This window comes from Pituophis catenifer, unplaced genomic scaffold (genome assembly GCF_029215685.1).
Source record: "Pituophis catenifer annectens isolate HBS135680 unplaced genomic scaffold, rPitCat1.0.hap2 SCAF_1, whole genome shotgun sequence".
NCBI lineage: Eukaryota > Metazoa > Chordata > Lepidosauria > Squamata > Colubridae > Pituophis > Pituophis catenifer.
The window spans coordinates 81,811,067-81,822,836 of record NW_027256881.1 but is presented as its reverse complement, the minus strand read 5'-3'; the positions used below and the strand labels follow the sequence as shown (position 1 = coordinate 81,822,836).

The 11,770-nt window shown below is 39.1% G+C and overlaps 1 protein-coding gene and 1 long non-coding RNA gene across 2 annotated transcripts; both read left to right on the top strand.

The window, feature by feature from the left end:
• Positions 1–1,032: 1,032 nt before the first annotated feature.
• LOC139322676 (uncharacterized) lies at positions 1,033–4,468 on the top strand. Its single transcript, XR_011600869.1, has 3 exons — positions 1,033–1,246; positions 2,910–3,024; positions 4,400–4,468. It is a non-coding gene; the product is annotated as an uncharacterized lncRNA (long non-coding RNA).
• Positions 4,469–4,539: 71 nt separating this feature from the next.
• On the top strand, positions 4,540–7,375 carry LOC139308145 (A-kinase anchor protein 12-like; the record flags this gene model as incomplete). The annotated part of the gene is made up of 2 exons (XM_070931599.1): positions 4,540–4,816; positions 4,865–7,375. Coding segments are annotated over 2 exons (462 nt in total), but the record flags the coding sequence as incomplete, so codon positions are not given.
• Between the last annotated feature and the right edge of the window lie 4,395 nt (positions 7,376–11,770).

Below are 11,770 nucleotides of genomic sequence, written 5' to 3'. Positions count from 1 at the left end.
AGACTGTCATGAGAAAAAAGGTTAAATTAATTCACTATTTGAACACACAATCCCATGTTCCTTACTTGGGTTTTGTAAATAACTGTAACTTAACCTGATCTTGGAAATAAAATAGAGAATCCATTCCTTATGTTATTTAGAAAATTAAGAAAAAAAGTGTTTATCCTGATACAAATGAAGGTTTGAAACCTTTGTCAATCAATTTTGTTGATTTTATAACAAAGAGAATCTCACAAATTACACTGTAGAATTTATAATGGGTGTATAAATTTGTCCTTCGGTGTAAGGTTAAGAGATTATTCTGTCTTTAAAAATTAAGCTAATAAATTTTATCCTAGCGGGATCAGTAGATATATATCCACATACCCACTTTATTGTGGATATATCCTATTGATCAGGTTCTATTGGTATCACTAGATGTAATTTAGAACTACAGCTTTATCTTCCCAAAATATACTCTAAACTTTACACATCAAATAATAATAATAATAATAATTTTATTTCTATATAATGATGACAAGGACATATACAATTACTTCCCAAAACATGTATCCAATTTATTAATTAAAATGTTGGAAATGTTTACAGTCCCATCTATGCGTTACTTTGTATTATAGCAAAACTGCATAAAATACACCAGTATTTAACATTGTGGATAACTAGCATTTTAAGGACCAAATAATTTTCAGGGTTGGGCTACAAATCTCTTCTTTTTTTTTCCTTTTCACAAGCCTCACAGAATAGAATAATAGGTCTATTTTACACACTATTTTAGCCTATGTCTGGATTCAACTACTGTCTTCTCAACACAGTTTAATAATAATGAGGGAATGACAGTTTTCTTTGTAAAGGAGTTTGCAGAAACCTCCTGGGTTGGTTCTTTCCCGAGCAGCTGAAGAGCGCAGCTGCCTGGACGACTCTATTATTGCTAGCGCCTATTTCTCTTTCTGGGTTGAAAAGCGTCGCGTCGTCCCCCCACCCCCACCCCCACCCATCCGCTCTTTCAGCCCGAGGGGTTGGAGAAACGGACGCCGGAGAGAGAGGGGGGGAGGGGAAACATGGGAGCCAGGCGCTCTACGGAACCGCGGAGCCCGCAGGATGAGACCACCACAGCGGCAGATTCCCAGCCCGGGAGGGCGGACGCCAACGGAAACCGCGCCCGAGGCTGGAGAGCCGGAGGACTCCTCCAAGGCACGAGAGTCTCTGTCCACCGGCGCGTGTCTAGAAGAGGCAGTTTGGCGAGGGCGTAAGCAGCTTTTTCTGGAGGACGTTCCGCTTCGCATTTTCGTGCGCAAACTTTCCGGGGGAGCCCCGAGCACCTGCCTCCCCCCCCCCCGCACCACCCCGCCGTCTCATGGGAGGAGGGGTGGGGCATGGCCGCCGCGGAGGCGGCTAGTGGGTTCTCCTGAGGAAGGGCACTGCGTAGCCGGCGCCTCCGCACTAATAAACTCTTTTCTACCTTTTGTCTGTCAGAAGAAGCCCTCCCCGCTCCCGTTCAGGAGTAGGAGTAGGAGCTTTAGTTGGACCCCTCGGGAGTTGCGGCCTGCCGGCATCTCCGGGTCTCGCCTCATGCCTTGTTCCCTAGGCGTCCTGTACCTGTCTGGGTTCTTTTGCATCTTTTATTTATTTTTATTTATTTTATTAAATTTCTATACCGCCCTTCTCCCGAAGGACTCAGAGCGGTGTACAGCCAGAAATAAAACCATGACAGTAGAAAAATTAAAAACAAGTTAAAACAATTAAATCAATTGGCCGAAAATTCTAATAAAACAACTCATTAAAATAGTAAAAATATTATTATTATTTAGGCCAGCCCTGGCCTAATCTTCCTCTTCTGTGCTCCTCCACTTGCACTTCTGGGAGAAGGAGTGAGGGCAGCCCCCCCCCCCCCACACACACACACAACGAGGCAGCATACAAATACTACACACACAAAAGCCCATAGCACAGGCTGCTGGAGAAAGATTCCCTGAGGATGGGCTCCAACACCAGTCCAAAAGTTCAGAAGACAACCTCCAGCCTCGGTCAACATGCTTTCTCTGGCTGGTGGTGAAAGTGATGATTGCTTTTAACCATCAATTTTTATTTTATCCAAGAAAAGGTTAAAATGCAAAACTCCCAAGACATAAAAAAATAACAAATGAAACAATCAAGACATTATGCGTGGTTTTTATTTTATTCAAGAAAAGGTTAAAATGCAAAACTCCAAGACATAAAAAATAACAAAAAAATAAAACAATCAAGACATTATGCACCTTAATTCCAGGCTCATTTAACAGTAGTAAGGTGACGATTGCCCATAATGGAAAAGCTGACCCTCTGATAGACAGGCAGAAGGTATTTAGAGGAAGTGTCACATAAAATTCAATATATTATAGTACTCAAAAATTGAGATATGGTGTCTGGTGGTTTTAATCTTTATAATCTGATCTGATTAGATTATTGTAACTAGTTAGTTACAATTGTAGTAACTAGTTGTATCAAGAGGAAACAGAAAACAATCAAGACATTAAAAAAAAGGTGTATTAAAAAAAGACCAACACAATATGCACATATTATCCTCCCCTGGTTCCAGTGTCATAATAATGTACTCATTCCAATAGACAGTTCATTTTAGAATTAATCTGTTTTCATACTTCATTTAATAAGTTTTTAAAACATGTTACCACATATACAGAATTTTTTCCAAATTGTCAAATTGATTTGGAAGCATCTGCTTTGAAAAACAGAGATAGAAGTGCAATCCAGTCACCTGCCACAGAGGTACATTTTATGATTTCCAAACTGTAAAAGACATTCTAAAATATATTATCTTTCTACTAAATATGGTAATTAAAATATTGTTATGTACTGACTGACTGTTATTTTTCCTCTACTTTTTCCTTCTTGCATTTCATTTCTCAATGTAGATTTTACATTAAAATGGACAGATATCCAGCATTAATGAAATTACCAAAGAGCATATAGAGCTCAACCACAAACCAGAAATGCCAAAAAAACAGCAGGCAATTTGTACAGAAGAAGGTAAGGAGATGTTATATGGCTACAGGAAAGATTCTTTGGAATTCAGAAAAGAGAAAAGAAAGTTGAGAGTTCTGATCTTTTGATAATACAAGATTGATTTTTGAGGAATGTGATTTTTTGGGGCAATAGTCCAGAAAATGCTGCATAGGTTTGTTCAATTCAAATCTTAAGGCCTGTAGAGATTTAATTTTCTAAATTAGAATAAATTTAGAGTAATTTATGGCATTGTAGTTGTTATTGAGTTTTAGTAACTCCATTCACCTGTCACTGTGGCCCATGGCTAAGGTTTATTGGACTTGTGGCCCAGCAACACTAGACTTGGAATATAACTGGAATTTATACAAAAAATTGCATACCATTTCCAGAATATTAATAATGTGTTCAATAAGTAGGCATTCAAAAATTGTATATCAAACCACAATTTGAGTGCTTTTGGACAACTACACAATGAGTTAATGTGAGCCATGCCACTGGCTTGCTTCTGACATTTTACAACTTCACAATCTCATTATCCAAATAAAATAGAGCCCATTCCTCACACTAGGACAGTGCATTCTTTGAAAAGACCCTTGTGCAATCACCTTTATGTTGTTGTTAAACCACACCATCTTTTTTACACATAAAGTCTGAAAAGAAACATTTCAATTCCTTTAAGAATTATATCATGAATTGATCTTACTTGCACAATTTCTGAAGCACTTATTTTGAATCATTTTTGAAATGTGGATAAGAATAACATAAGAATAAGAATAGCTTGCATTAAAATTCATGGAAATTATCATTAAAATATAGTCTTCTTAAAATTTGGAATAAGGATGAAAAATTGCTACATACATACATACATATAAAGTTCCATTACTGACACTCTGCCTTTTTTCCTAAAACATATAATCAGTTAAAAAGATGCTTATCAAAATCTTTTAAAAATAAAGACAATTTTGTACTACAAAACTCTTTCTAGCTTAGTTCTGAGTACTATAAGTCTTAAAAATATAATATGAACTTTATTTCTTTAGAAAGCATGAGACTTAGCTAAGGAAATTATGAGGTAATAAGCATTCAAGAAAAAAAATGGTAAGCAAGAAAACAAACCTGGATTGAAATTTTCTTAGATATTAATGTCTATTGCTGTTTTTTCCTATTATAAATATAAAATTTATCACTTCAAAAATGAAGTGAGACTTAAATCCACTTATACTCATTAACTTTAGTACATTTGCAACAGATAGTTGCAACATGATTGGAACCTATATCCAGGAAATTTATAAGTTAACATACTAAGGGATGGCTGAATTTCTCCAATGTAATTAATTAATTCATTAATTAACTGTAATGGCACATCTAAATTTTTATCATCTTTGAATATCTTTTACAGTTGGTGAAACAAAAGCTGCAAATTTAATTCTGGAAGAGAAATCTACTGAAAAAATCAAGACCAGCCCACCAGAATTAAATAACAAGTCAAATGAAGATGAGGTACAGAAAAACACAGAAGATGCTAATAAACAGCTGTAATCAGAAGAAAAAGAAGATCAACCTAGTGTATCTCCATCAAATGATGGATTTAAAAAGGTTTTAAAATTAGTTGGATTTAAATTTACAATTAAAAAGGATAAAACAGAGAAACAACCTGTTCACCTATTAGATGAGGTCACAGAGGTCACAGAAGGGTCAGGTGATGTGGCTGGAGACTATAAACTATTCAAGACAGAGACAGTGGGAGAAGCAACACAAAGTGAAATCACTGCCTCTATAGAGAAGACTGAGGAAGAAACTCAGGCTGAGGAGATGGAATGAGAAACCTCCTCTGAGAAAGGAAAGGAAAACCCTGTTTAAACAGAAAGCAAAGAGGCAGAAATTAAAAACAGTGGGATTAACTCTCCAAAATCTCCAGTAAACCCATCAACTGCTGAAGCTGCATCACTTCTAAGAAAGTTTTTTACTCAGAGTTGGGCTGGGTTTAGAAAAAGGATAAGCTTCAGAAAACATAAGGAAGAGCAATGTCAGAAAGAAAAACAAGAATAACAAATGGAGAAAGATGTGACAACAGTAGAAATAATTGTTGACAAAGAATTAGAAAAAGAAAAACTGACACCAGAAAAAGATGGGACAGGAGATATTAAAGGAAATGATGAGGAACGAAAAACAGAAGAAAGTTCAGATGAGCCCAAGAAAACTGTTGATACTTGTGTATCATGGGAAACTTTAATCTATGTGGGCTCATCAAAGAGAAGCAGAAAAACTTAATTTTCTGATGAAGAAGCCAGATGAAGACCTGCTCAAAATGAATAAAAATCAAATGATGTGTAGCAAATACTGAAGCAGTACCAGAGGCGGTATTCAGCCAGTAATAACGAACTGGTAACGATTATACGCAGTTCGGCAAACTGGGAAATGCCACCACTGGCTGGCCCCACTCCGCCCCTTCCACTCCTTTTTGCACCTTGCCTGCCTAGAGTCACGCCCTTGGCATAGCTGCTGCTGCTCTCTGGTTCCCTCGCTTGCCTTGACCACACCGCCCAACTGATCTCTGCCTGGTGAGTCTTCCTTCTCTTCTCCCCAGCTAGCTCCTTCATGGGCCAGCCATGCTTGCCTGCCTTCCCTGTGGCCTTCCCGGCGGTCCCTGTGGCCAGGCCCACTTGCCTGCCTTCCCTACTCCCTTCCCCATGGCCCACGGCCTGGCCATGCTTGCCTGCCTTCCCCGCAGCCTTCCCCACGGTCCCCGTGGCCAGGCCCACTTGCTTGCCTTCCCTACTCCCTTCCACGTGGCCCGTGTGTGAGGGAAGGAAGCCACTTCTTTTCTTTGGCTGCTGTTCGCCTTTCCCTCCTGCTGGCAGCTCCCTTTCTCATTTCCCTATTGAGTGCAGCGCCCAGGATCCTCTTTGATAAGGTCTCCCCCCTTGCAGCCTGGAGCTGTGACGAAGGAGAGGAAAACATCGGGAGAGGCTTGGGGCTAAGAAAAACAAGCATTGCAAAAAAGAGAGTTTTCGTTAGTTTGCAGCTTACCATCACAGAAGTTTGTGTGTGTGTGTGTGTGTGTTGGTTGAATGATGTGAGTGATGTCAAGTTGGCCACGCCCACCCAGTCACATGACCACCCAGTCACACGACCACCCAGCCACGCCCACAGAACTGGTTGTTAGAAAATTTGAATCCCAACACTGAACAGTACATTATATCATCTTTACCAGCTCACTGAAGAAACGATGTTGTGACTGAGGCCCAAGTAGTGATTACCAAACACAATTCAGTCCTCAACAAACTTATTTTATTAAAACAGCTGAGAATTAATTCATTCTCAGCTTAGTCCAAAACAAAATTCTTAATAACCAGTCCGTCGGCCTTATCACCAACCTTTGATGTCTTTGGCAACCTGCCAAAGGATTTTCTTGGCAAAACCCCCACAAAGTTCAAGAGACGCTGATAAGAAGCACGGGAATCAACGTTGCTTTTCTACAAAGAACCCCACGGCTCGTTGCTGCTCTTTTAAGCCTTATGGGAATGGCCAATCATCTTCTGGCCTTACTCCCGAGTTGTCCTTTTTTCTTCAGCTGCTCTTGCCTTCTGGCAGCTCTTCACATGCGTGCACTAGGAGCAGGCTCCTCCTGTTCCTCTGCCTCTCTGCTTTCCACCTCTGGAGGTTCCTGAGTCCGCGCATCGCTCCCAGATGGCCCTGGCCCCATCTCTGCCTCTGACGCAGAGCCTTTGTCCGGACATTTCCCTGACTCCAGGACTGGCCATTGTCCTCCCCGCAGACTGCTGGCGGACCACAACAAACAACTGAAATGTGTGCTGAAGAGACAATTGCGATTGTGTTTAGAATTTTCATATAGAGAAAAATCATGAAATTCAGCCAACAACTGTAAATGCAATTTATAAAATTCAGCCAACAACTTATAAATAGTAGTTTCTTTTACCATATATTTAATTCAACCGTTCTGTTTCAGTTATTATCTTCATTGATACAGAACCCAGTGGAATCCAGGTACCCAAAGATCAGTCCGTCATTTTGGTGTAATAAGGAAATCTTTTGCACCTTTTTCAGTTTTAAAGGCATCAGTGAGGGAAGACACAAGCGATAATAAGCCCTGCCTCCTCATCAGAAACAATAGTTGTTGCCAAAGGGAAGAAGAGGCCATATCAGCAATGAGTAGTTTCTTCCTGGCCAGAATGGCGATCATAGCTTGAACCTGCCAAACAGTATTCCTCTAGAAATTCAATTTGATCTCTTTGCTTCCACATTTCTGTTTGAGTAATGAAAAGCCTGATCTTTTCTCCATCACACTGACCTCATCAAAATATTTAAAAAATTGTCAGTCTGTTCAACTATGCCCGAACAAAAATTAGCTTCTTCATTCCAATTTATGTACATTTTAAAAAATCTAAACAATGAAAACTTGCATATGCTGTTATGTGCTTTTTCTTAGACTTGACAGAAGAGCATAATAAAACAATTTATTCACTCCAGTTGAATGGTATTTCATAAAGTTAATTTATCTTTCAAAACCAATGAATAAATTAACCTACAAGATCCTTAGAATAATTTCCCCCCCCGAAAGTTGATAGTATAGATTACACAAATGTATTTACTTCTGGACCTCTGAATAATTGTCCCACAGCAGTGTGATAGAATAGGTAAAAAAATTTAATTTACTTGAAGATGGAAACAAGGAGGGCTTGTTGCTCTTTCAATTAGTCTATTTATTTAGGTGCTTATAATATTTAAAATGTTCAATAATGGGTATCCCCAAAGTAATTAGTGTTCTTTTATTTTTTTCTAGATGTGAAATACTAACTTTCTCACTTTCATTAGCTCTTAGTTATCTTACCTTTCAAAACCCAATGAATAAATTAACCTATAGGCTCTTTAGAATATTTTTTTCTGAAAGTTGATGAATACAGCTTTAATAAATTTCAAGAAAAATTAGAATACAGAACTACAAGAAGGGCAGCAGAAAATTGAAAAGGAAAACATGTTCAAAAGTGAAGAAAAAAGGAATGCTTTCACTTTTCCTCATAATATTTATAATTCATAAGTTAATTTTTAAATCTAAACATATAACTAGTAATTAACTTAAATTTTATGAGACAATATCTCTACAGTCTTACATTATTTTCATTAATTCTTTTATTTTATTTATTTATTTATTTATTTATTTATTTATTTATTTATTTATTTATTTATTATTTATTTATTTATTTATTAAATTTTTATACCGCCCCCTCTCCCGAAGGACTCGGGGCGGTGAACAGCCAGAATTAAAAACTCACAATACAAATATTAAAATATATTAAAACAAAATTAAATTATCTTAGGCTTCTCCAATTTAAAACCCCGTTACCCATAAAATTCACCCAATTAAAATTTTAACCCAGCCCGGCTTGCTGAAATAAAAAAGTCTTCAGGGCCCGGCGGAAGGTCCGGAGGTCCGGGATTAGTCGTATCCCTGGGGGTAGCTCATTCCAGAGGGCGGGTGCCCCCACAGAGAAGGCTCTTCCCCGGGGGGTCGCCAGCCGACATTGCCTGACAGACGGCACCCTGAGGAGACCCTCTCTGTGGGAGCGTGTTGGCCGGTGGGAGGTTATCGGAGGCAGAAGGTGGTCTCGTAAGTAACTGGGTCCTAAGCCATGGAGCGCTTTGAAGATGAGAACCAACACCTTGAAGCGCACTCGGAAGACCACTGGAAGCCAATGCAGCTCGTGCAGGAGAGGTGTCACGTGGGAGCGCCATGTCGCCCCCATAAGTACCCGCGCGGCCGCATTCTGCACCAGTTGGAGCCTCCGAGTGCTCCTCAAGGGGAGCCCCATGTAGAGAGCGTTACAGTAGTCGAGGCGGGAAGTAACGAGGGCATGAGTGACCGTGCATAGGGAGTCCCGATCCAGAAAGGGGCGCAACTGGCGTATCAGGCGAACCTGATAGAAAGCCCCCCTGGCCACGGCTGTCAAATGCTCTTCTAATATTTATTTATTAAATAAAACCTTGTAGCATTTCATAAAGTTTATTTTATTTTTCAAAATCCAATAAATAAATTAACCTTTAGGCTCCTTAAAACATTTTTTCTGAAAGTTGACATAGATTAAACAAATGCATTTCCTTATGAACCTCTTAGATGTGATAGAATAGGTAAGAATGTTCTCTCAATTAATCTATTTAATTGCATAAAATATTCAAAATTTTCATCAACAGACGTTTGAAAATTGATTAGAGTATTCTTTGTTATAACATTATCTTCCCCAGCTACAAATTTTGTTCTGGATGCAAGATATTGGCTTTCTCACTTCCATTAGTTCTTTTATTAAATGCAACCTTGTGGTATTTCCTAAATATCATTTTATATTTCAAAAGTCAATAAGTTAACCTATATCCGTGATGGCGAACTTATGGCACCTGTGCCAAAGGTGGCACACAGTGACCTCTCTGATGTCGCCTCAGTTCAGCTCTGCTGTGCATGCATGCATGCCTCCTGCTGGCCAGCTGGTCTTTGGGTCTCTGCCACACATGCATGTGGGGGAGGGGTGTCTGGGAGGGCACCCGCACATGGGGGGTGGGGCACGTGTGTGGGGCTGCAAGCTTGGGGGAGGGGTATGTGGTGGGCGGGTGCACATGTGCACGGGGGCGCGTGCAGGGGGGTGCAGGGGCATGGGGCATGCAGGAGGCCGCATCCACGTGCACGGGGGCAGGGCGCATGCACGGAGGCTGCATGCACATTGTATTTTGGGGGTTTGGGTATGCACGCTTTGGGCACTCGGCCCGGAAAAGGTTAGCCATCACTGACCTATAGACTACTTAGAACATTTTTTTCTGAAAGTTGATAGTATAGATTACACAAATGCATTTCCTTATGAACCTCTTAGATGTGGTAAGACAGTTTAATGTAGATGAAGATGGAAACAAGGAGAAGCTTGTTGCTCCCGATTAGTCTATTTAAGTGCTTATAATAGCTAAAAATTTCAGTACTAGGTGTCTGCAAATAGAGTATTCTTTGTTATAATATCATCTCCAGTTACAAATTTTGTTCTGGTTTAAGATATTAGCTTTCTCACTTCTATTAGTTCTTTTATTAACTACAATCTTGTGGCATTTCATAAAGTTTATTTTATCTTTCAAAAGTCAATGAATGAGTTAACCTATAGGCATTTTTTAAAAAGTTGATATAGATTACACAAATGTATTTATTAAGAAATAATAAAAATTAAAATACAAACTGCAGGAAAGGAGGCAGAAAGTTGAAAAGAAACAACATGGTTTTTAGTATGTCTTGCAGTCTTAGGTAAAATCATTTTGAAGTATATTCTATATTAAAGAAGGAATATTTAACTCTGCACTTTTTTAGGATCAAGAAATATATTTAGATTAGGTAATAATTGCAATCTGATTCCCACTAGCCAAATAAATTGATGGTTTCCTTGTGAAGTGAGCTCCTGCCTGTAGTAACATATATAATATACAATACCAAGGATGATAGTTTCATTTATATTTTTCAGTCCCCTTTTCAATATGCAACTAAATTTAGCAGTAAATTGAGAATTTCTATATTTTTCTTGTATTTTCTTACTATATTTCCTGTATCCAATATTGCAAGGCAGGCAAATACCTACCATCCATCCGCCTACCCCAAGATCTTCAGCAAAAGAGAAGATTTCACCAAAATAAAATCTCTCTTTAACTTTTTCATTTTGATCTTACTTTCAAAGGCCAAAGAAATCTGATTTCTTCTAGCATGTCCTCAGACTGAACTCCTGCTGCTGTAAAAAGAGAAGCCACTGAAAATATTGGCTAATGTAAAACCATGAAGATAATTAGGTCAGATGTTAAGATATTGAATTTTATTCTGCTAGTTATGAATAAAATGCATTTCAATCTGCTACTTTCTTTCTGCCACTGATAATTTCAAGAGATTTTGTCTAGTTTAGACACCTTTACTGAATGAATTGAGTAATATGAGAATATTACTTGATTACAATAATCATCTAGGAACAAGACCATTTGCCACAAATATATTAAGGTGTGATGCAATTCTCTGTATACATAAGACACAGGGAATTTTGCTGCTAAACTCAAATTAACATTTTCAAACGTTTTCAAATCTTGTCATACAGTCCGATCCTAGTTTATACTTGCTGTTTTTAACAGCTTTGGCAGATTTTGTTTAGTAAATAGTATACTATTCTCAGTGGTGAAATCCCAATTTTTTTACTACCTGTTCTGTGGGCGTGGCTTGGTGAGCGTGGTGTGGCTTGGTGGGCATGGCAGGAGAAGAATACTGCAAAATCCCCATTCCCTCCCCATGCTTGGTGGAAGGATATTGCAAAATCTCCATTTCTACCCCACTCCAGGGGAAGGATACTGCAAAATCCCTATTCCCTCCCCACTCCTGGGGGAAGGATATTGCAAAATCTCTATTCCCACCCCACTCTAGGGCCAGCCAGAGGTGGTATTTGCCGGTTCTCCGAACTACTCAAAATTTCCGCTACTGGTTCTCCGAAGTGCTCAAAATTCCTGCTACCGGTTCTCCAGAACCTGTCAGAACCTGCTGGATTTCATCCCTGACTATTCTCAATCAGCCCATCCTGACATGTTGGCTTCTGCTGCGTGATAGAGTTAAACTAGCTGTTAGGACCATTGGCTTTAATACCTTAAGTCTCTCAACAAGCATAGGACAGTGGACCAGCAAAATGTTTGCCTTCTATATGCTACTTATCAAATTTATATAGTTGCCTGTTTCACCAAAAGCAACTGTGGGTGG